This window comes from Epinephelus fuscoguttatus, linkage group LG13 (genome assembly GCF_011397635.1).
Source record: "Epinephelus fuscoguttatus linkage group LG13, E.fuscoguttatus.final_Chr_v1".
Taxonomy (NCBI): Eukaryota; Metazoa; Chordata; class Actinopteri; order Perciformes; family Serranidae; genus Epinephelus; species Epinephelus fuscoguttatus.
The window spans coordinates 26797852-26823661 of NC_064764.1; the positions used below are offsets into that span (position 1 = coordinate 26797852).

At 41.2% G+C, this 25810-nt stretch overlaps 2 protein-coding genes and 1 pseudogene across 3 annotated transcripts in view; 1 reads left to right on the forward strand and 2 right to left on the reverse strand.

Moving 5' to 3' along the window:
• The window catches only part of srpx (sushi-repeat containing protein X-linked), a 74151-nt gene that overhangs the window by 25325 nt on the left and 23016 nt on the right, over positions 1-25810 (reverse strand). The window contains exon 1 of one of the 2 annotated variants that reach the window (XM_049594534.1): positions 3306-3541. The exons of the other annotated variant lie outside the window; for it this stretch is intronic. Coding sequence (XP_049450491.1) covers positions 3306-3522 — 217 coding nt within the window. The 5' untranslated portion in view covers positions 3523-3541. Of the gene's footprint in view, positions 1-3305; positions 3542-25810 lie in introns of those variants that run through there. 2 annotated transcript variants of the gene reach the window in all.
• LOC125900253 (X-linked retinitis pigmentosa GTPase regulator-like) overlaps positions 7232-25810 on the reverse strand; it is a 62668-nt pseudogene continuing 44089 nt past the window's right edge.
• Positions 22268-25810, forward strand: part of otc (ornithine transcarbamylase) — a 52833-nt gene continuing 49290 nt past the window's right edge. The window contains 1 exon segment of the mRNA XM_049594558.1: positions 22268-22415. Within this exon segment, the coding sequence (XP_049450515.1) occupies positions 22333-22415 (83 nt within the window). The 5' untranslated portion in view covers positions 22268-22332.

The window sequence follows — 25810 nt, forward strand, 5'->3', positions numbered from 1 at the left end:
ATACATTCACCAGATGTGGCTGTCGGGGAGGGTCTGGCACAGTGTAGATACTAAAGCACCTCCTCTTTTGCAATCTCGATATGGGTTGGAAATAAAGCAAAATTGGTTCAGCGTTGATCAAAGGTCTGTGGGCCACGAACATTGATACTGCAAATATATAAATATAGCAATAATTTAATCAGTGAGCCATAATCTCTTTATATACAGAGATTGCGCTATAGGGCTGCTACAACGTCCCTTCTTCATGCTGCTTTAGCATTTTTGCACGGAACCAAACAACAGTAAATGACGAGATGGGAGTCCTTAAGGTCACAATGTGAGTCGTTGACCCACCTGGCCATCATGTGGGTCGTTAGGGTCAGTGGGACCAGAGGTGAATGGGTGTGAAGTCGTCTGGGAAGGGATCCCAAGACTGCATTGTAGGTTGGTGATAAGGGGTGTTGTAGGCCACCCTGTCTGTTTAACGATGGTCGTCCCATCTTGACGTAGATGGCTTCTTTTACTCCTCTTTCAAGGGTTGCAAGGGTTCACACCCACACAGGGTGTAAAGCCTGCAACTCCGTACCAGTCATTTAGAACTGATGAAGCTTCTTGGATGAGAGGCGAAACGTCTTCAAGAAACGCAAGCAAGTCCAGTTGCCTAAGATATAGCACTTATGAGTATATTAAGGCTCCAACACCTTCCAACAGGAGGACAAGGTCAGCCACCATATCACAGGGGGTAAATGATTGTCATGGTCATATTATGCCATTGTTATTGTTTAGAAATAGCTGCCGACATGTGTGTTATATGTCAAACTAGAGGCCAGTGCTATTGTGTTGCATGTTACACCCGTCACACCTCTTTTGCTTCTTCAGTATTGGCATGCTGTCTAAAATGACACACTGAAGTGGCAAGATGCTGCTGTTGTTTGATTCTGTGCATGAAGACGGGACGTTGTAGCAGCCCTATGGCACAATCTCTGTGTATAAAGGGGTTATGGTTCACTGATTAAATTATTGCTATATTTATATATTTGCAGTATTCTAAACTGGTTGTCGAAATTCTTGCCTACGGACCTTTGATCAACGTGCTGAACTTACTTTATTTCCAACCCATATCAAGAATGTAAAAGAGGAGGATCTACACGGTGCCAGCCACATCTGGTCAATGTATTTAAAACACAAGAACATCAAGTTAATTTACTGCTGATGCGAACCGAACTCTTCCCACTGCAGCAGCTTCACATTAAAAACATTTCACTGGCGAAACGGTCATTTTCAGCATTTGCTGACAGAGGATCAGTTTGAAATATTGCAGGGAGCAGTGGAACGGTCAGGAGCAGCCACAGTGAGCTGTTAGATGACATGCTGCAGGCTGTACACCTCACACCTCCAACTTAGCGATGTAATCAACTCCCTTCACTGTGCCCTGCAGTCCGCAGACTCATGCCATGTGCAGAGTGAAATCAGATTACAGGTCCTCACAGAGTGATGGAAAAAAGGTAAATTATTGCCAGGTTTCTTTATGTATACGACAACAGTTTTGTGTTGCTGCCCCGAGAACTCTGTGACCTGTAATATTAAACTGCATTGAAGACCACAAGTAACTGCAGGTGTCGCCAAATCAACCAGGACTGAAGTTTGCCACTGTAATAGGCAGAGCTGCAACCAGATGCATTCAATTAAGACAAACTGGTCAGTTCATTTTAGTGTAAGCTGCAGTCTTCTCTTTGCTCCAAGTGTTTTTGCCTGCACTTTACAACAGTAACTACCTCTTAGCTATTATCACTTGAGTCCTGATTTGTTTCCTGGGGCTTTCCTTTGAGGCTATTCAGGATCTACTTGTTGTGAGGCCCCCTTCACCAGCAGAGACACAACTGCACACTTACAGAGTGACTGTTCTCCAGTGATGTTGCTTGCTGGCATTTCCCCAGGTTACTCCCTGTGTGTGGAGGATGAATCTTCCCCCAGACTCACATCAGCACAAAAATCGTCATGGAAAATGTGATCAAGCTTTTAGGAATACTCGCTGTAGTGTAGAGGGGTTTAACTGTAAGAATGCATGCAGACCTCAGGCCAAGATTAAAGATTTCCATTGTTAAAAAAGAGCCCAAAGGGTGCAAAAAAAAAAAAACCCCAAAAAAAGTAATTCTGGCACACTGGCACACGATTTGAGGCATGCACGCTCAACAACTCAACTGGCTAATTGGCTGCCGGAACAAACACAAACACACCCCTGTAAAATAAACTCCCCATAAACACACACAAGCACAGACCAGACTCTCACTGACGGCTCAAAAAGGCAGTTTTTAGTCTGTCAGTGTAGATCTGCTCTGCAGCTTGTGTTCATGTTTCAGCCTGTATGATCATACTGCGGTGGTGAGCCACTCTCGAATCATCTACAGGCACATAGCCACACACACACACACACACACACACACACACACACACAATACTCCATCCAGGCTTTGAAGTCATTTCAGCTCCTCACTGCAGGCTACAGGCCCAGCTCTTGTTGGCTACATCTTTTTGGGGAGTCTGTTTGTTCGGTATTGTTGGATGCTTAAACTCAGTGTTATTTTCAACTAATCAATTAATCATTTTGTCTATAAAAAGTAAGAAAATGTTGAAAAAGGTCCATCACATATAGGTGAAGTCTCCAAATATCTTGTTTTATCCAAACAACAGTCCAAAAATAATCAATTTACCATGATATATTTTAAAAAGATGATAATTCAACTATCAAAATATACAGTAAGTCAATTACTCGACTAATCACTGCAGCTCTACTTCAGTTTGTGTGAAAGAGTCCTGTGTTTTCACAACACCAGCACAGAAACTCCTCATAACATTCTGTAAATACTTCCAAGATCTGAAACTCCTGCAGCAGTTTAATTTAAAGAGTTTATGAAAAGGTCGCTCTTAGTTATGCATTATAAAGAGAGGGCACAAAGTAAACTTGCCCTGCACTTACACTACAGTTGCAGTGCTTTCATAAGTCCCACAGACTGAGCTCTGTGCAGAGAAACGTCCCCCAGATGCACACTGCACTCCCCCCGCTGTCCACCCCCTCCTCCACGTAAACACACCGCGGTTCACCAAAACCCAGAGGCGAGGATAAGAAGCCTCAAATGCATGCGCAAAATTACACAATAAATCTTCTTTAAACACAAAGCGTTTTATCTTAATCCATCCACAAATCAGTGACATCCCAAACTTTCCCCACTGATCTTAAAATAAACTGTTGGCTTATTCCATCCTCATGGTCCCAGCAGAGTTCACAATGTCCAGGAGGTCAATGAGGGTCTTTGTCAAGTCCTTACCTTCGTATCCGGAGCAGAAGCAGAGCTGGACGAACAGGAGCACCAGTGGCCACATGTCCATATCGAGACGCGGGACTCTCCAACATGTGAAGAGAGAGCTCACAGGAAAACTTCCAGCGCATTCCAGCTTTCCAAAGGCCCGCCTCTTGCTCCAGAAACAAGGGAGGATTCTCCAAATACAGTCAGGCCACCGGCATGATACACGAGGCTGTGCCATCCCCTGTGGGTAAACTGTGACATGGACCAGATTATCATCACAGGACACTCAGGCTTAATTCTCCTTATAAACCCCTCTTACAATCCACAGTGGTCAGGCACAGCTTCTCAAGTAATCACATACGTGCAGTTTTGAGGCGCTCCCACTCAGTGGTGGAAAAAGTATTCAGATCCCACTGTGGCTACATAAAGACACAGTAGGTAACTTTTATTAATGAGATAGATAATCTGAAAAAATCACCCCTGTCTCCCTCTGGTGCTACTAATGGCATTTGCAAGAATCTACCTATCCTGAACAAATGCAACCAATCAGAGACATGGATCTATCTCTGTGAAAGTTAAACCTTTTCTTCTTTGGTTTTCTTCTGTGTTTCCGTCTTTGCCATGTAAGAGCAGATTGAGGTTTTAGGCCCTGATCACACAGAAAGCATTTTAGCAGCTGGAGGCCCCTTTTTGTAAATGTTTTAATGAGAATTAAGCTTTTCGCTCGTGTTTTTTGTGTTGCGATGCACCTGGCATGTCTCCGTTCTAGGTGCCTGGCGTTTTTGCCAGAGCGCATTGAACTCAAGTTGAAAAAAAAAAAGCGTGAGGTGTTGTCCTGTTCCTGCTGTGGATCACTGCTATACACCATTTAAATCATCCCACAACCAAAAACCATGGATTACGAGAAATGTCTCGAGGACATCACGTTTTAGGTTTACTCTACTTGACTTTATACTACATTCTACTTAACTTAGACCTGTTGTCCTCATTCGTGGACACTTCTTTGTAGTGTGTTTCTAGTGGCGGTAAGAGCACAATACACTAATCCATGTAAAAACAAGACGGCAGCGATCTCGGCCAAGTCAGTCTGCAGCCGATCCCAACACAAAAGTAGACAAGGTCCAAAACCTGATCACAGTTTATGGTTGAAACTGTTGATTAGGAAGTACTCGTATGAGGACATTGGGACTTTATCGCCTCATTTGTGGACATTGAAACTTTATTATCGTCTCATTTGAGGACATTGGGACTTTATTATCATTGACAATGTTAACTTTTTTGTACTTATCAGGTCCTACTGATCCCAAATAGCTAGGAGAAATTAAAAATATATACCAAACAAAAGTTCATGCCTCAGGAAGATATTCTTATGCACAATCTAAACAGTTAACTAACATTTTGTTCGTTACTCAAGTGAGTAGCCAACAACCTGTTTTTATACATCCAAAGAACTGCTTGGCAACCAGACTAGGTGTCAATTTGAGACAGGCATTTATTTGTCAAAATGTGTAGCCACAAGGGCTAGTGTAAGGGATTGGCCGTTAAATTGGGACTAGGCTTTTAATTAAAGTTTTACAGTACTCACAAAAAGGCCTATTTTCTAATGGGGTTTGATGGGTAAACTCTTGAAATCAGGAGGAACTTTAACAAATTTATAAGTCCTACAAAGATGTGATTTTTGTTTAAAATAACTGGGTCATTATGAACACTTTAAGACATCATTATTGTACATTCAAAAGACATGAAAAGATACAGTATATAGTTCATCCTGCAGGTCATCACTAGTATGTACTGTGTTGGGTATACAGTAGTGCTCCTTCTTCTCACACACACACACACACACACACACACACACACACACACACACACACAGACCGACATCAATAAAAAAGCAGCAGTAACACAGTGGAAACATTTCCCAGCTTCTGACATTGGTAGACTTTACTGCCTGTTTCACTGTTCACTAATGATGTGAACATTTTATTAGGAAGTTGGATCCAAGTTGTTTCCTAGCGACACTGTTCTGATGAAATGTTCCATAGTAACCATACTGTATTCTTGACATTGGCATTGCAGTATTCTATACCTGATTATCACTCTGGTTCATACGCAAACACACACAGCATGATGGCTGTGTGAAAGTAGGGAGCTGTTAAAAGACTGATCAGTGTTTAATTTGCGAGAGGTTTGGTCATGTAGAGTGTGAGGGAGGCGAGTCCACACATGAAGGTGTTGAAGTGTTCTCTGTCCTGACGGGAAGCAGGAAGGGGAGGCGTGTGGCGGAGGAGGATCTCCTGCCCTGAGCTGTAATTATGTTTATAATGTGGGTTCAGCTGAAATGTCTCTGAAGAAAAAGTTAGTTGACTCCAGCTTTTTTCACCTGACTCTGGAGGATTGGACTGACACTTTGATGTGGTGAGTTTGGATTTTGGATTGTCTCTGGGTTTTGTTTTGTTGTGTTTAACTATTGTTTACACGACTCACACTTAGCAGCTGTTTTCTCTGAGGATACGTTTGATTTTTTTAAGGTTTTAGCGTTTAAAAGCATTGATTTCTACCCAACACAGTGCACTTGTACAGTATGTAATTTCAGCAGGGATTTTGCCAGCATAAAGGGAGCGAACAGACACAGAGACACAATAATGAGGTATGAACATTTGACTGCTGCAGTTCATTATGAGGCTTATAATCATTGTAACCAAAGACAAAATGTGCCAGTATGTGGGCAGAACAAGGCGCTCCCTCAATAATTCAAATATTGAAACATTTATGAGACCAAAATGAACAATTTAGTGATAAGACTTTTACATCAAAAAGCAACAGTGTCTACAGATGTAGAGAGCATAGTGAACGATAGAGCGCACAGTGAGAAGAGTCCATCCATCCATTTTCAACTGCTTATCTGAAGCAAAGCACCCCAGACGTCCCTCCACAGCAACACTTTCCATCTCCTTTGGGGACGAGATATGTAATCCCTCCAGCGTGTTCTGGGTCTCCCCCGGGGCCTCCTACCAGTTGGACATGCCCGGAACACCTCCAACGGGAGGCGCCCAGGAGGCATCCTGATCAGATGCCTGAACCACCTCAACTGAGTGGTGGTGGTTTACATGGTTGTTCCGGTTCGCTTGGGCTGGTGTGAATGCTGTCAATCTAACCCTGGCGCTGACCAAACAACCGAACCGAGACTGCTTGAAAAGGTGGGTCTCGGTGCAGACTCTAGTGCGGTTTGTTTGTGATGTGAAAGAAAACAAATCAGCCACAGGATTTTATGATAGCAGATATGTGATTTTAGCAACAGCTACACCAATATGCTGATCATGAAACCTGTCCGCAGTCTTTTATTTGACCCTGATAAAGGCCATGTATATCCCATAACCTATTAATGCTAATGTGGTGAGCAGGTGAGCTCAATCGAGGCAACGACTCTCCCACCTCAGCCAACTGCCTGATGAGGTTGGCTGGAGCATCTTCAGAGACAGTGGGAGGGACACTGGTCAACATGAGTTGTTTTTAAATGTGCTTTATAAATACATTTAAGTTGAGTTGAGATGAATTTCCATCTGGTGTGGACCACATGAACCAAACTACAGGTGTGATAGCACCTTAGATGTTCATAAGTCCACGACTGAAAACAGTCCCCGACAAACTCATGGTTTTCTGTATAGTCTGAGTCAAGTTTGCGAAAATAAAACTATCAATTTGTGATCCATATTTAAAAATGAATGTCTTCAGTAGGAATGAATGAGCTCGGGGCTGAGCACCACAGACAAAGACAGGAAGTGGTAAAGTCTTGAGAGACTAATGCATTGTTGGTTTGGGTCTTTAATGGGATTTTGTTGACAGTAACAAAATGTCGCACACACTGACAGCTGACACTTGGGTTGAGACTGACTCCACTGTGCTGCATTAACTCCTGAGGTGCTGAGTGTGTATCCTATTCGATGACATCACTGCAGGTCGAGGTACTGAGGCAGAACATCGTCCCAGAACTGCTGAGGATCGTCTGGTTTCTTCTCTGCAGTGCTCTGCTTCATCCTCGGCGCTGGTTTGGGCATTTCTTTCTGTTGCTTGTCTTTTCTGTCGGCAGGCAACTTCTGTATGGTTTTTGTTTTTGAGGATTTGACCTTTTCCTCCTCTTCTTCCTCCTCCTCATCTTCCTCCTCCTCCTCATCTCCTTCCTCCTCTTCCACTTTTCCTTTCCTTCTTTTTCCTTCTCCTTCTGTTTAACATTTGATGTCTGTCCTTTTCCTCCTCCTCCTCCTCCTCCTCCTCCTCCTCTTCTTTCTCCCTCCTCTTCGTCACCCTCCTCACCCTCATCTTCATTTTCCTCAGAAGCACCACCTTTCTTTCCTTCAATTTGGCCCTGTTTTGTTTTTTCTCTTTGATTATAGAGTCTTGTATCTGTTTTTGGTTTTGTCTTTGTTTCATTCTCCTCTTCCTCATCTCCTTCTTCCTCCTCCTCTTCTTCACCTTCCTCCTCCTCCTCATCACTCTCTACTGTCACCTCTTTATTAGCTTTCATTTTCTTTTTTTTCTTTTTTTCCTCCTCTTCACCTTCACTCTCTTCCTCTTCTCCTTCCTCCCCTGCTTTCTCTTCCTCTCCCTCTTCTTCTTCTTCCTCTGTTACCCCCTCAGTATTCTCCTCTTCCTCTTCTGTAACCTCTTTACTCTCTTCTTCCTCTTCCTCCCCCTCTTCTTCTTCCTCTTCCTCTGTAACCTGCTTACTCTCTTCTTCCTCCTCTGCTTCCTCACCCTCTTCTTCTTCCTCTTCCTCTGTAACCTGCTTACTCTCTTCTTCCTCCTCTGCTTCCTCACCCTCTTCTTCTTCCTCCTCCTCCTATGTAACCTGCTTATAACCTCCTTACTCTCTTCTTCCCCTGCTACCTCTTCTTCCTCCTCTGTTACCTCTTCTTTATTCTCCTCTTCCTCACCCTCTTCTTCTTCCTCCTCCTCTGTATCCTCCTTCTTATCCTCTTCTTCCTCATCCTCATCTTCATCCTCTGTAGCTTCCTTTTTGTCCTCTTCTTCTACCTCCTCATCCTCTTCTTCATCCTCTGTAGCCTCTTTCTTATCCTCTTCTTCTTCCTCCTCATCCTCTTCTTCATCCTCTGTAACCTCCCTCTTATCCTCATCTTCGTCCCCCTCATCCTCTTCTTCCTCCTCTGTAACCTCTCTCTCATCTTCTTCTTTTTCTGCCTCCTCATCCTCCTCTTCCTCCTCCGCAGTCTCGTCTTCGGCTTTCCCCTCACCTGAGGACGCTTCCTCCTCACCCCCTTCCTCCTCATCCCCCTCCTCCTCCTCCTCCTCCTCCTCATTTTCTTTGTCGCTCTTTTCATCCTGTTCATCCTCGTCTTCTTCGGCCTCACTGTCATCTTCCTCCTTCTCATTTTCAACACTCTCTTCATCCTGTTTGTCCTCTTCCTCCTCTTCATCTTCCTCCGAGTGTTTTTCCTCATCCTCACTTTCGGAGGAATCTTTTTGTTCTTCAGTTTCACCCTCTTCCTCTGCGTCAACCTCATTTTCTTCTTCTTCTTCATTGTCGCCTTCATCAGAGTCATTTCCCTCTCCATCCTCCTCCTCCTCTGACTCTTTGATCTTGCTCCCAGACTCTTCCCCACTTTCATCTTCTTCATCCTCACTCACCTCACTTTCTTCCTCTTCCTCTTTATTCTCTCCTTCACTGGCCTCTTCCCTCCTCCTCTGCCTCACTTACCTCAGACTCACTCCTCCTCTACCCTCTTCCTCTATACTTGCTTCCTCCTCCTCTTCAGCATCTATGACATCGCTCTTCGCTTCCTTCATCCTCTTCCTCACTGCTTGAGCCAGTTTCCTCCTCACCATCTTCCTCTGTAGTTTCATTATCTTGCTCTTCCTCACCCTCTCCAGAAACACTCATTTCCTCCTTGCTGCTTTCACCTCCCTCTTCCTCTTCTTCTTTGTCCTCTACATCACTTCCACTCTCCCCTTCTTCATCTTCCTTCTTTTCCTCATCTTCAGTATCTGTTTCTTCTCCCTCATGATCCCTGTTGGGTTTCTCATCTTCTTCATGTTCTTGCTGGGAAGTTTCCACGTCTGTGCCATTGTTCTTCGCCTCTTCACTTTTCACCTCCGCCAGTTGTGACTGAGTGGTGTCGTCACTTTCCTCGTCTTCAGTGACATCCTTCTTGACCTGAACATCTGTCTTGGTGCTGTCTTCTGGTGGATTTGACATCTCCTGTGACAACGTCGAGGAAAAGGAAGGTTGCATAACCGCACTCTGCTTTGTGAATTGCCTTCCTCGACCAGGTGCTTTAAATAGTGTAGAAGAAATGGTGTCACTGTCAGACTGGAAACTACCTACGCTTGTCACTGCCTCACCGAGGACCCCCATAGCAGCACCTGCTATCCCAGCAACAGGAAGAAGAGCAGCTGCCGTGCCAAGGATTTCCCCCAGCCTTGGCTTTTCTTCAGTCAGACTCGGAGGATCCTCTCTGGGTGTTCCAGGAACAAGCAGATCCTTATCAACAGGTGCCGGGCCTTGTGGGGATTTGGCACCAGCGACTGAAACCGTCTCTGTTCTCTGAGTGCTTTGTGAGGAAATGGGGTTGTAGAGCGCTTCAATAGGTGTATCCTGCTGTGATAACAGTGGGCTGGAAGCTTCAGTCTGCTCACTGTTTGGCTTGGCGCTCGTGTTATCCTGAGCTTCTTCTTTAACTCTGATATGATCTCCTCCCTCTCCGGCAGGTTTTGTTTTTGCCTTCTTTTTATCCTTTGCTTTAGTGCCGTCACCTTCAGGTATCTTCTCCTTATCTGCAGCTCTATTTTTGGTTTTTGGAGCTGCTTTCACCTCATTTTCCACAACTTTCCCTTTGCCTTTACTTTTAGCTGGAGTACTTTCTGCCCTTTTACTTTGGTTTTTGACTGGTGTGGATTTGACCTCTTTAACTTTCACAGGTGTGGATTTCACACTTGGTGATTTCTTAGCAATTTCTCGAACAGGTGTGGAGACAGGTGTGGTTTCTTTTTTCACTGGTGGTGATTTTAGATTCAATGCTTTTCTTTGACCTTTCCCCGGTGAAGATTTAACCTTATGTGAATGTTTTGTTGGAGTTGATTTGACTTGCTGTGTCTCCTCTTCAACAGGTTTGACATCATTGGTTTCACTCTGGGTTTCTGCATCTTTTTCTACGGATGAAAAATTTCCACTTTGGACAGATATGCAGGTTGCTTCATTTCCTGTAGTGACCGTAATAACAGGAGATGTCCTCTCTAAAGCGGGTGATTTATTTCCCTCCTTTTTGGTGTCAAGTTTTTCTTGAAAGTGCTGGCTTTCATATCCTTTTGATTTATACTATTTTCTCTCACATTTCTATTTCTCTTCTCGTTTCTCTTCACTTCAGTCAGCCTCTGCTGTGCTTCAGTCAGTGTCTTCTGCACAGACTGTAGAGTTTTGGTGCTCGATGCTGATAGTTTTGGTGATTTATTTTGAACTTGCCTGCCTTCATGAGTCTTGATTTTATTGGGCTGCTTGGTGATGTTCTCTTTGCCTTTGGATGTGACTTTTTTGGGTGTGCTTTTCAGACTCTGTGAGCCCTTGAGTGCAGTCACTTCTTTCTTTAAAGAGCCTTTCAGGAGCTCTGTGGGTGAGGCCTTGAAGGAATTATGTTCTGCCCTCTCATTGAACTGCAACAGCTCTGCCTCTTTAGTAGTTCTCCTCAGAGTTCTGCCTTTTTTCTTTGCCTGTAATAAATCACAGAGAAAACAGGGATTTAGTCAGATGTAAAAATAAAACTGGCAGGAAAGGTCGTATGCCTGATAATAACGTGTTATTAAAAAAAAGTGAAGTTGTACCAGCAACAGACTTGCAATCAACGTGACAGCATGTGAAGTTGCGGCATTTGATGTTTTGTGTTTTACTGCCAAAAACATGTCAGCTCTAGTTAAAGGAAGCAGTGTCTTGTTCGGTAAGTAACACACTGCCATAACACTCAAAACAGAACAGTTTGTTTAGAGACATTTCAGTAGCTTTTGTAGGTGTAGATGTTAATCTTTAACTATAAATATTATTATGTTGAAAACAATACATAGGAAGAAAATATATTGCCAGTTTAAAGTATATTTTGCCTATCAGAAACAAATAGTTTTTTAGTACATTTTTGTCCAGTGTGATTTGAAACGTACATAGAAAAATTACTATATGGGTTTTCTTTGCACCATGTGACTGGTGAACACACATTTCACAGAATGACTGATCCGTCATCAACCAATCTGTTGTCAGGTTAAATACAGATGTGGGTGGGAGGTATAGGAAACCATGGTGACGCCTGAGAGAAGATGAGAGGAATCCTTATTTTCTCATCTGCACTGGAGATAAACAGGTGGCGGTTATTTGGGGGTCAGTGGGGCGTCAAGTGAAAACAGACACTTAATCACCTTCACACAGCAGACCTTTTATTTTAAAAAATGAAGTTTGTATGATATGATGCATTTTCAGTGCACAAAATCTGCTTATTGAGTCATTCCAGTGCTTAAAGTGGAACACCACCTCAATTAAGAATTTCCAAAATGCTATTTTCATGGCCCAGAAAATGTCAGCCACTATTTGTGAACATGAGCTACTCCCTCAAAGCCAGAGACCAAAGAAGTAAGTCTCAAACTTGTGATGTCATCAAGTATAAAGTCTGGAGCTCCATAGACAATGAATGGGGGCTTTATTCCATTGTAGTGTTCTCAGTTTTGAAACAGAAAATGTTGCCACATACTCAGAGCATTTCTCTGGGTGCTCTCAGTGTCATCTAGAACATCTAGAAGGCACAGATTTGAGGTTTAGCTCTCTAGTTTTTGGATTTGGTAGAGTTGTTCATGTTCATGTGATGGCTTAGGGTGCTCTGTTGTGTGCTGGTGTTATGTGTAATACATGAGTGGCTGATGTGCAATGCTGTCATATGTAGTATGTGTTTGTTTTTTTTAATGGTGTATGCTTTTCATTTCTTCTGGTCTATTATTGCTAGACAGCTACACTTGTTCAGCTCCTGAGTCGATCGTGCACGTAGCGTAACGTACCGTATCATATCGTATGCTAATATTTTTGGACCATCTTAGACCATATAAATAACATGTTTAAATTTGGAAAATCTCTAGCCTGGTTTCAGACCACAGACCCCGCCCACTCAACTGAGTAGGCTTGCATCTCTGGTCTGGCATACTGCAATGAATTTGCGATTTATCTCATCCAAACGATGGAAGGACAAATGAACACCGGGGGTGGGGGCGGGTCTAGTGATTAGCCATTAACAATGCTATCGAGGTATTTCGCCACTACTCGCGTTGGAGGACCAAATTAAGGAAGCTGCTAAACTGGAGTTAACGGCGATGCAGCTGGGCGTGCACGACAACGGAGACATTTTAAATGGGCAATGCTCGCTTGTTTTCGGCCCCCCCGAGGCATGGATACTAATGACGTCAGATAAAAAAATCAAAAAGGTGAAAAATCAAATTCCCTCCCCCTTGTAAATCGCCTTCAATGGAGGCGATGTCAGACTGAAGGTTCTGGGAGCTTCAGTCTGACACTCAGGCTAGTGTAGCTCCTCTTTAATGTCTTATTTCTTTCTTCTTCTTTTTTTGGGGGACAGTGCTGTCAGAATATTCAAACTTGTTTATAATGCCAATAAACTTGTTTCAGGTATTTTCTAAAATTAAATTTATCATAATTCTAGTAAAGAAAACTGCCTTATTTATTCTTGTTTCAAGCTACAGAAATTCCTTTCAAGAGCATGTTTTAAACATTTATTCATTCATTTTCTGTTACCGATTATCCTGTTGAGGGTCACAGGGAGCTGGAGCCTATCCCAGCTGACACTGAGCGAGAGGCGGGGTACACCCTGGACAGGTCGCCAGACTATCACAGGGCTGACACACAGAGACAGACAACCATTCACACTCACATTCACACCTATGGACAATTTAGAGCCACCAATTAACCTGCATGTTTTTGGACTGTGGGAGGAAGCCGGGGTACCTGGAGAAAACGCACGCTGACAAGGGGAGAACATGCAAACTTCACACAGAAGGGCTCCCACACCCAGGGTTCAAACCCTCTTCCTGTGAGGTGACACTGCTAAACTGTTTTTAGAAAAAAAAATGTTTGTCGGATATGTACATTTTACTGATGATACTGCAGGACTTTTACTAAAGTTTGAATGCCTTTAATTGTGATTAAGTACTTTTACAGTGTGGTATTGCTACTTTTACTTACATAAAGGCTCTGAATACTTTTTCCAGCACTACAGACTCAAGCCCATATAACTTTATGACCAGGACAGGAAGGGGTTACCGAGCACCACATGTTGCACTATGACACACAACAACGTAGGAGACTCCTTCACAGCTTGCTTCATCATTGGCTGTGGAAACACTGATGAGATGTGGCAAGATTCCTGCCAACTCTTCCAAAGCATCGTGTGTGTATCTGAGTGTGTGTTTGTGTATCTGATGCTGGAGCCCAAACACATCCAAACACATTCATGACACACATTCTTTGGGGAGAACAAGCGAATGAAAGAGAAAAATTACAGATCAAGACACTTGGCTGAATTTCATATTTCACCCCAGTGTCATACCAAAATGGAAACTGTCTCCACAGACACACACAGACACACACATGTATGCTGAGCTATGCACATTTCCTGGAAAAGTCAGTGAGTTTGCAACATTGCTGCTTCCTGCCCTGGAGTGCACATAATCTAGACCACAACCAAGAAGCCTGAAGAGGAAAACAAAACTGAACTGACTCTGTGTTAATGACCCCATGGACATTATCTTGTATTCCTCTACTCAATTAAAGTCAAACTTCTCTCACCATTTTTGGCAAAAAGTCGACTTCTTTCTCCTCCACATCTTCTAAAACAACTTGGACAGTTTCTCCCTCTGAAAAACAGACAAAGACTGGGTTAATTTAACGGCTCCACATAAGAGTATCTATGGCTATACTTTCATGGATTCGCAAGATGAAGCTGAGCTCAGCAGTGGCTGAAATTATAGGTTGAAAATACCTGTTTGTGGTGAGGCAGGATGCTCTTCCTCACTGAGATGTTTACTGGAAGTATGACTGGAGGGTCTTGTGGGGCTGCAGGGCTCTTTAGGTGAAAGAGGAGAGTCTTCATTTAAGGCCTTTTTAGCGGTTGCCACTTTGTACAGTCTTTTCTTTGCAGTCTTTTTGGGAGATACTGGTGTGGTATGTTTAGTTATAGACTTCGGTGAGAGTAAAGGAGAAGGCAGCTCTTTGGATTTAGACGTAGGGGAAGCAGCAGCGGTGGGGGATTTATACTGAAAGGTGTTTGATGACTGAGAACGTGGGCTTGATGGCTTAGAGGATAACACCGGAGATCTGGGGAGAGTGGAGGGCTTAGTGTTACTTCTGATTGTGGTTTTGGGGATGATGAAGGGTGGTACAGTCCTTTGAAAGAGTTTTAGGGGTAGGGATGTTTCTGGAGGTTTGCCAGGAGGCATTGAGGAAGCCAGAATTCAGACGTGGGAGGTTCTGAAACATCTCCCCAAACAGCTCCACAGAGCTTCCCTGAAAGACAGAAGAGGAAAAACAGCAAAAACAGCACTGAGTGAGAGGTTTGAATCACATCGATGGAGCTCCCCCAACCAGTCAGCTGGTGGCACTGCAGCAGAACTACAACTTGGTGTAACACTGCTCCCTACTGGAGTTTAACTGTGATTACAATTACCTAAAGCTGAGAACAAACTCTGCAGGGTTTATCAGGTTAGATTGACTTTGTAAGACCTTTAAATACCACATAGAATCCAAATTAATACCTGTTTGGTTAAAGTATGTTGGGACAATATGGTCTTTATGGACTATTTTTTCAGAAATTCCCACCAGTATATAACAGTAATTCCCAATAATATAATTGAGCATGTGTTGCTGCTTCCTCTGCAAGTCACTTTGCAACCCGCCTCCACCCCAGCTCCTCCTTTTCATGCTGTGTCTGACTTATCGATGTCATTTCTGTTTGTCACTAATGCTGCTATGTTCTGTTCCTGGGGGGCTTTGCTGCTGCTCTCTCTGCCTTAGGCTTTCCATGTAGGCCCATGGAAGGGCAGGGAGGTTTGCTCTCCCGTAGGTACGTGGAAGAGGCTTTCTGCGTAGGCCTGAGGAAAGGCAAAGGGGCCCCAGAACAGAGCCATACCACCAAAGATAATACTGCAAATGAAAAAAAAAGTTGCCTTTGACTGCAGTGTTCCTGACTGAAATAAATTACTGCGATCTGGACCCACATAAGCAGCATAAAATGAAGGCATGGATTAAAAATTAAAAATTCAAATCACATTGAATTATTGAAGAGAACTTTCTCCTGCCTGTGGTGAACAAAGAATCCAAGAACCTATAAAATTCTTGATGAATTGAAGTGATAAGCAACCACGTTTAACAATGTATCATAGCATTCATTTACAAATTCTCACACAACTCATGCAGTATAATCCAAGTCTCATTTTGTTGTACGCTCAGTACTTCACAAACAGACAGCCCTTTCTGACAGTGAACTGAGTGGAAAGTGAAAGTCATTTACAATCTCTTCAAAGCCAAACCACATTAACAAAAACAGTAATTTTACCTTGCTAAACACAGAAGTTACTGGTCTACCACTGCCTTCATCAGTTAGTTTATTTGTGTTATTGTATGACTTTGATGTTTCAAGGGTTAGTTCTGATTCAACATTTCTCCGTTTTGGGTTTTTTTGTTCACCATGGAGGCATGCAAAAAAAAATCTCTTGGATGCCTATTGCTTACGGTCACCTGGTTGATCCATTTTTATAAAGCCCTGACCTCATCCCAGCACTGTGGAGGAGCACACCCACAGAAAATAGGAACAACATAAGAACATCCAGGCAGAGAGCAGAGTCTCTCAGATAAATACACAACCACATACTGGAGGTGGGTCACAGAGATGACTGAGAGGGATTACCTCTGTAAGAGTCTTCAGGAAAATCCTGCATAGTGTATCTTGAAAGTATATTTTAGGGCTGCAACAATTAATTAATTAATTAATTAATTAATTAAGTGATGAAAAGAAAAATAATTGGTAGCTATTTTGATAGCTGATTAATAATTAGGGGTTTGGACTGTTGGTTGATTAAAACAAGACATCTGAAGATGTCACCTCACCTCGAAAGGCCTTTTCACTATTTTCTTTTTGTGTCATTGTGGACCAAACTAACAATTATTCAAGAAAATAATCAACATATAATTGTTAGTTAAAGTCCTAGCACATATAAGCCTTTGCTAAAACTGCCCATTGTGAGGTGATGAGCTTTGTAGCTAGTGCTGCAGCCTCCTGACAATCCATGACTGAAACAATCCCACTTTCAGTTTATAGGTGTGTAACACATATTTACACAGCTGTTAATGGTTGAAATTAAGGACTATTTAGTTTTAGAGGTATTGAAAAAAACTGGCTTAGTCAGTACAATAAGCACCAAGGTGGAGGTTCTCACTTTTTCTCTGTGCCGGGCTCGAGCAGAGAGGGCAGAGAGTGGCACTATTGGATTCGGATCAATCAAAGTGTCCAGCAGGAGAATTTCCTTGTAGCTTGGCTCCAAAAAGTCCTCTGTGATTGTGACACCCCTCTCTGGCATCACCCCATGGCTCTCTGGTGGTCTGGGTGCAGCCAGGACCAGCATGTGGTTTCCACCGCAGGATACCTAAATGTAAGAAAACACACATGGAATCAGTGAAGTTTATCTTTGTACTTTCAGACACACAGGATGCACTACTGAAGAGGTGAACTGCACTTGATGGACGACATGCTGCATCACCCTGAGCTCTTTCATCACACTCACTTACTAAGTGAACGCTGTACTTGAGGAAACGTGTGCAGAGTGTCGGGCTGAACTTGTTGATGAAGTTCTCCTCCCCCAGCCCCAGTTTCCCATGACGACCATCACCAAATGTGTAGAGGAGCCCACTGTCTTTGGAGGAGGACAATAAATGTATTAGATCGAGTTTGAAAGTTGTGTTTAATCGGATAGAAATTTAATTTAGATGATCAAAAACACACACAGAGCTTCACAGGCAGCACTATTTTTAAGTGTCAGAGAGTGCTTACTTGTGATCACAGCGGTGTGGTTCTCTCCACAGGCAATATGTTTGATGCTGCTGTTACAAAAGTGCTCCAGTGGTTTTGGCAAATCAACTTCAAACAGAAATGTCCGTGGCCCAGCTGTCCGTACTGACCTCTGCCAAATGTGTACACGTTCTCCTCTGGCACAGCAAAACAGACACAACGAAGCAGACCACAGTGATAAGCAGCAGATTTAAGTACATTTACTAAGTATTTTCTTTTACACTAGTAAAATAAATAGTCTACTTTTTACTCCAATACATTTATTTAATTGATTGAGCTACCTTACAGTTTCAATAGCATAAACATTAAAAAAACTTTTCATCTCACCAAGTCATTTCTTTTTATTATTTTGTTAAAACAGATTTTTCAAAATAACATTGCAGTAAGAAAATTCCAGCCTGCTTTAATATAAGTGAACTACTTTTTTGAATTTTCTATAGGAAGGCATCAGACCATTAAATGGCCTTTATCAGTGGTTGTAAGGATCTTAAATATGATTTTGAAGGAGCCTGCCACACCTACTATTAGGTTGAGAACCTGATTGTCAGGCTATGAAATGGCTGTTTCCATTAATTATTAGGTGGTGGCTTCTCATGGAGTAACAATTATAACAGTAGCAAAGGAGGAAGTTAGGTGAGCGAGGGGTTCGTGTCACATGTGAAACCACAAGTCAGTGTTGAGTTATTTTAACATGAGAATGAATGTGTTGGAAGAGAGCAGGTGTGGCAGGCCCCCTCCAACCCATATCTGTTACCTTTATAACCACTGATGAAATATTTGTAATTCTATATGTAAAATATAAACAGGCAAGTTTGTAAAACAAGTAGAAAGGTCTTAGTATTTTCCAGTGACGACATGGTACTGTTTTAACCTACCTGTGAGTGCCACAGTGTGCTCCCCTCCACAGCACACCTGGGTGACCCAGAATCCCTTGCACCCGCTGGGGGACTCTGTGATTGGCCAGCTGCTCCACCTGGAGACCAAGCCTTCCATTCGCACTCTCACCAAACATGTAGAGATCTCCATCCACTAAAAGAAAGCAGACACAACACTGGTATCAGAAGGTCGGTTAACTGAACCGTCTCTTGTGCTGTGTTTGGTTGGACTGTGTTGTACCTGTGACAAACGCTGAGTGGTGGTACCACAGGAGACCCACATCACTGCTTCCCCAACATCCACCTCTCTGGGTTCTGCTGCATACCCTTCGTCCCTAAGCCGATCTGGCCCACAGCGTTGTCTCCCCACATGAACAGCCTCCCGTCCTCTACAAACACACACAGAGGTTAGCAAACATCTCACACTACTGTTAAGGGGACACTTGTCACATTATTATTTGACACAGTTTGAACCTGTTAAAGCAGCTGTGGTGTTGCATCCTGCAGAGAGCATTTTGATTGGTGTGTGGTCACAGAAAGGTTGCAGCAGGTGGAAGGATGTAGTGTTGTTGCAGTGGCCCAAACCGAGCTGCCCCTCCTGGTTACTGCCTGCAACATACACACTACCCTGCCCTGAAAATACAAAACACCTGAATTAAATACGGCCAATTCTGGAGACTACTTTTGTGTGTTTTAAGGAAACATCTGTCATATTCTGATATTATTTGCTTATCATCTTACATGTGCAGACGATTGTGTGATCTTTCCCACAGGCTACAAGCTTCACCTTCTCAGACTTTAAGGCTGCAAGAAAAATACACCTTTATAGCAACTAAAATAATAACAAAATACCAAAAATAAAAGACTCATCTGTCAATATCTAGCTGAGAACTAGTTGTTCCAGTACTGATACAGTTTGAGAAATGCCTTGAATACTGCCTAAAACACTGGATTGGGTCTCGGACAGTGTGCTAACCTAAGCACTGGTCCAATACCTCATAAGTTATTAATAAACCTGACAGTAGTTTCACACCTGAATAAAACAGCAGTTTTCCCAGAAATCAGTTTTTCTTTGCTGCTTTAAAACAGCCTACACAGCAACTTCGTTGTGCAGCCACTGTAGACCGCTTTTTATAGCACCTAAAAAAAGTGATCTCTGGTTAATAGTTTATCATTAGCTGTTTTCAAAATTACAGCAATATTGGCAGTATTTGACACTGGAAAGTCATACGAGTAATAAGGTAACATGTAAGGTGTGCAAGGCTTAAGTTTCAAGAATTGGCAGTTGTGTTGATAGATTCATTATCTGTATGTATTTGTTAATGTTTTACAAAGGGCAAGTAGTTGCCAACTTTGCTTATCTGCCTTAGTAATGGTATTTTATTTTATTTCATTTCATTTTATTTTATTTTATCTTATCATTTTATTGTATTTTATTTATTTATCTGTGTATTCATTTAGTTAGTTATTTTGTTCTTTGTATTTCTTGAACTTGCTTTAACTTACTAACCTATAATTTATTTGTAAATTATATTTTATATCAATAATCTGAATCTGTAAATTAACTAAACTTATTACACAAATGTAGTTGAGCAAAAATTACAATATTTGTCTCTGTAATGTGGTGGAGTTAAAGAATAAAGTCTCAGAAAATGGAAATACTCAAGTAAAATACAAAATTACTTGTGTAAATGTTCTTAGTTACTTTCCACAGCCGGACAAAACAAGTGATTTGAAGATGTAATTCAGGGCTTTTCACTGGTTTCTGAAACTTTACAACCCAAATGTTTTAAGGATTAATTAAGAAAATAATTAGCATATTAATCAATGATGAAAATGATAATTATTTGAAGTTTTAGTGTGAAGTACCTAACCTTTCACAGAGACAGGTTTGCTGGCAGCAGGCTTCAATCCAAGCCCCAGTTGGCCCACATATTCCCACCAAACATGAGCAGCCTGCCATTTTCTGCAGACATAATATTCATTCAGTTAAACAAATATCTCTCACTGAAGACATTAATTATTCATCATTAAAATCTGCATTATTATCTGCACCTGTGATGACAGCAGCGTGTTCTCCCCCACAGGACAGGTGCACAGGCAGGTCATTCTTCAACCAGAACTTACTAGGCACATTATCAGCAAAACTGCTCTTTCCAAATGTGAAGATGGCTCCTGTTTCTGAAGACAAATGTGGGATTCATCTTTTAAAACAGACTTTAATAGAAATGATGAACACTGTGCAGTACTTAAAGGCAACACTAACTTACTCCCCTCTAACTTAACACCGGGTAAATCCCAACCTGCTGTCACATCTCAAGCCATTTAAGTAGCAGCCTGACAGAAATAGCATCAGGTCAACCTCACATACAGAGTGTGGAAATGTTAGCAGAATGAACTGGTAAGTATATTACTTATACAGATAGGCACAATATATGTTGGTTAATGTAATGTGATGAAAGTACTCTCACCTGGTATGTCCACATCGTCCTGTCCCGTCATCTCCACTGCTGTGCCCTCACACCTCCTCACGTGCACTGTGTGTCAGTGCTCACCTACTGACCGATGGATCAACCAGACGTCAGGGAGGGGCAGGAGCCAGCTAACCTCCTTACACAAATATAAATTAATTTTAAAAAACATACAAAAATGTATTTTTGGCAGATCTATAGATGAGGAAAGGTTGTGTAAGGAGAGTGTATTTACTTTGTAACACTGGGTGGTACTTGGACTGTAAATAAACTGGGTTTATTACTTGTTTATTTAATTAGGTGGTAAATAGACTGGGGATAGTTGTATATTAGTTGTAAATAAATTTGGGAATTAGTTGAAATAATATATGAATTAAAAGAAGAAATGTAAGAAAGAGGTAGGGACATAAAAGTTTTACGTCTATCTGTGTCCTTTTCGGACACTGTTATTTATGTTTTTTTAATTTTTTGGTTCGAATTTAATTCATTTATTCATTCATTCAACCTAGCTTACCGTGAAAGTAAAGTTATCTATAGATTTTAATGTGTTGATCCAAAGACATGTGCTGCCATTGATTCCCCCCTATTTAAATTAATGTGCAAAAACAATTTAATGCAGTAGATTTTCAAGCAATCAATTAGATTTTCAAGATCAATTGAATTAAGTATGTTTCTCTAAAAACAAAATTGACAATGGTTTATATTCCTTTCCTACTATTTCATAAGTGTGGTGGCCTAAGATTTCTGTTATGTAGTGATTATAAGAATAACAAATTGCCTGTTAACCTTTTTAATTTTCAGAAACAAGCTCTTGAAGCTTGGGGGATTGCTTACAAACATAATTTTTGGAACAATCAGCATATATTGTCTAGAAACAAGTCCACATACATGAAAGACTGGATTAATAAGGGTTTAATCTTTGTATTAGATGTTCTTAATGATCGAGGCAACCTCTACAAATATGAAGATTTGTTCAGAATAAGTAAATGAATATTTCTGGAAAGGAATATAACAGAGTTTTAAAAAGTATTTCACCAAAGCTACTGTTTCTCATCAAATGTGCATTGCTGTGATTGGAGACATTTCCAAATTCTTAATTGGTGGGAAAGACCTATCTGACTGTATGTGTTATAATCACCATATCAGAAAAAAATACAACCTATAATTAACTCTTTTATGGAAACTGAATTTTCCAGAAACAGATAAGAGATAAAATGTAAAGTTTTGTCTTTGGACCGCGGTTTGCACACAGTGACACATGGTGTTCCTGCTTTATGTGTTGCCTAGCAACCTCATTATTCGCTGTTGGTAAACTAGCTGTAACCATTTTTGTTTTGCGGCTGAAAAACACTAAAAAACTGCTTTAGTAGTCGTCATATTACAACATAAGAAAACCAAAAAGCGTTTGTCATCTCATTTCAGCTGTCAAGCAAAAGCACTGAGCTTATGAGAGGCCACGCCTCGCTTCTGGATTTTGCGGTGACGTCACTGGCAGCCACGCTTGCCTGCTATTTCTGGAAGGGCAGTGAGTCAAACTCTGATGAAATATTCCCACAACATTACGCTTTCATTGTATTTTCCCTGAGCAGCGATGTTTACTAAACTATTATCTGTAAACAACAACGTTTTCAAATGTTTTCAAACTCTCCAAGTCCGCTCTGCTCGAGGCTTTAGGTAAGAAACTCTACATAACTTTATTTAGATCAGCATACCACTGCGGTCAAGCCAGCCGTGGTTCGCTTTTGCTTGGTCAAATCGGGTCAAATCAGCCGCACGTTTTTTTCGTGGGTCAGACTGCAGAGAACAAGTTGAAGGATATTTTGCCGAACTTTGACATAGAATAAAAAACCTATTTTTCATAAGTAGTCCATGATTCATATACCGCTGAACTAAGTACTTCCTAGACTACGTGCATGCATAATATGAAGTACTTTTACTGTGTACTTTTTGAGTAAACCTGTGTCAAAATGCTTAACAGAGGACAAGATCAAGGATATTTTGCCGAACTTTGACGTAGAATTAAACACTTATTTTCCATAAGTAGTCCATGATTCATATACCGCTGAACTTAGTACTTCCTAGACTACGTGCATGCATAATATGAAGTACTTTTACTGTGTAGTTTTCAAGTAATCCTTTGTCAAAATCCTTAACAGATCACAAGATTAAGGATATTTCACCCAACTTTGATGTGGCATAAAAAAAATTATTTTCCATAAGTAGTCCAAGATTCATATACCGCTGAACTTAGTACTCCCTAGACTACGTGCATGCATAATATGAAGTACTTTTACTGTGCAGTTTTCGAGTAATCCTTTGTCAAAATCCTCAACAGATCACAAGATTAAGGATATTTCACCCAACTTTGATGTGGAATAAAAAACTTATTTTCCACAAGTAGTCTATGATTCATATACCACTGAACTTTGCACTTCTTAGACTACCTGTGTGCATAATATGAAGTACTTTTACTGTGTACTTCTCGAGTAATCCTGTGTCAAAATCCCTAACAGAGGATAAGATTAAGGATATTTCACCCAACTTTGATGTGGCATAAAAAAAATTATTTTCCATAAGTAGTCCAAGATTCATATACCGCTGAACTTAGTACTCCCTAGACTACGTGCATGCATAATATCAAGTACTTTTACTTTGTAGTTTTCCAGTAATCCTTCGTCAAAATCCTTAACAGATCACAAGATTAAGGATATTTCACCCAACTTTGATGTGGAATAAAAACTTATTTTCCATAAGTAGTCCATGATCTTGTCCTCTGTTAAGGATTTTGACACAAGATTACTGCATGCATAATATCAAGTACTTTTACTTTGTAGTTTTCCAGTAATCCTTAGAAGTACAAAATCCTAACAGATCACAAGATTGACTACTTATGGAAAATAAGTTTTTTATTCCGCATCAAAGTTGGGTGAAATATCCTTAATCTTGTGATCTGTTAAGGATTTTGACAAAGGATTACTCAAAAAGTACAGAGTAAAAGTACTTCATATTATGCATGCACGTAGTCTAGGAAGTACTTAGTTCAGCGGTATATGAATCTTTGACTACTTATGGAAAATAAGTGTTTTATTCTACGTCAAAGTTCGGCAAAATATCCTTGATCTTGTCATCTGTTAAGGACTTTGACAAAGGATTACTCAAAAAGTACACAGTAAAAGTACTTCATATTATGCATGCACGTAGTCTAGGAAGTACTTAGTTCAGCGGTATATGAATCATGGACTACTTATGAAAAATAGGTTTTTTATTCTATGTCAAAGTTCGGCAAAATATCCTTCGACTGCAGTCTGACCCACAGTCACTACCAGCTGATTTGACCAAGCAAAAGCGAACCACGGCTGGCTTGACCGCAGTAGCATACCGATGGTAAAGATTTGTCAGCGATGCATGTATTGTTGGTACAAGTTATAACATGCGTTATGCCCTACTTTGTGACTTTCTCAGCATTGGAGCTTCGTGCCTCGGTTCAGTGAGTTTAAAGGGTCGCAGCTGTCTCACTCTGAAAGACTTCAGCTCAGATGAAATCAAGAGGCTGCTGTGGGCGTCTGCAGATCTGAAACATCGGATCAAACATGAAAAACAGGTTAGTAACAATAGCAAACTAATGTCAGCTGCAGTGTGCATGACATGAATATCCTCAGTTTTACTCTGCAGCTTCAGTATGGGCAATTTTTTAAAGGAATCTGTGATTTCTCAGTCTCTTCCTCTTCTGCAAGGAAAGTCTATTGCTATGATATTTGAGAAGAGGAGCACCAGAACAAGAATGTCCACAGAGACAGGTGTCCATTTTGTATTTAAGTATCTGTATTGGTGTTTGCACATGTGCTTCAGTTTAACAATATAGTGAATAGCAGATTACAGGAGGTGGGTAAATATTATAAAGTCACAGGGCAGTTTTTAAGTGTGTAGTGTATACTTTAAATTACAGAACTATCTTTTTTTTCTTGTGAAGATTTGTTCGCTCAATTTACAGAGCAGTTGCAATATGTAAGATGCATAAACATTTCTATTTCTATTGCCATGTCACAATAGAATAAAAGAAAGGAAAAGGAAAAATACATGTGCATATACATACAAATGTACCTCTATAAAAATGTTAATTATATACATAATAATTATACATTAAAGAAAAGATTAAATTGCATTAATGAGAACAGTCTAACATCAGTGTATCATCTCACACTGTTCACTGGGTGAGTGTGTTCATCAGTGTGTTCAGTGGTGTAAAAGTCATTGTTCATGTGGACACAAAAGAATTGCTGAAAGGTGACTTTCACTGCACCCCTGGAACAAAACAGTCCGTGACTATTTCCACTCCTCTTTTTCCCTGTACTGCTCCTTAAACACCATTTGGCCATCATAGAAATTGAAGGTTATCACACACCATTTGAGAACCACTGTTGTAAAGGGCTAGTTCAGATTCACCAAAGTCATACAATAAGACAAACAAACAAACTGATGGAGGCAGTGGTAGACCACCACCTCCTGTGTTTGATCAGGTGAAATTACCATTTTGGTCAGTGGAGTCTGGCTTTAAAGAGAGCATACATAAGTTTCACTGAGTTTCAGCTCAATTATTTATCAGAAAGGGCTGCCTGTTTGGGAAGTACTGAGGATACAACTGGATAAATGAGACTTAGACTGCACTGCAGGAGTTGTGTGAGTGTTTGTAAATGGATGTTTTTAGACTCATGCGAGAAAAACAAAAAGTTTGTTTATGAATTCAAAGTAACACATGCTGAGTAACTGCTAAACAAATGGTCATTTACGGGTCAAAGTGTTCCTTTAATATCCTATCGTATCCAGGTTTTGCTTTGCTTGGCGGACACCCCTGTTTCCTCACCTCTCAGGACATCCACCTGGGCGTCAATGAGAGCAGCACAGACACAGCAAGGTGAGTCTAATAATTATGTTTTCACTCATAGACATAAAATGAAATGAATGTCAGTCAGTTGATAGATGTAGGCTGTATATTTGAATATTCAGGTAAATCTTAATGAGCATGGTATTTTTCAGTGTAACTTCACATATTGTAATACTGGTGAGTTTTT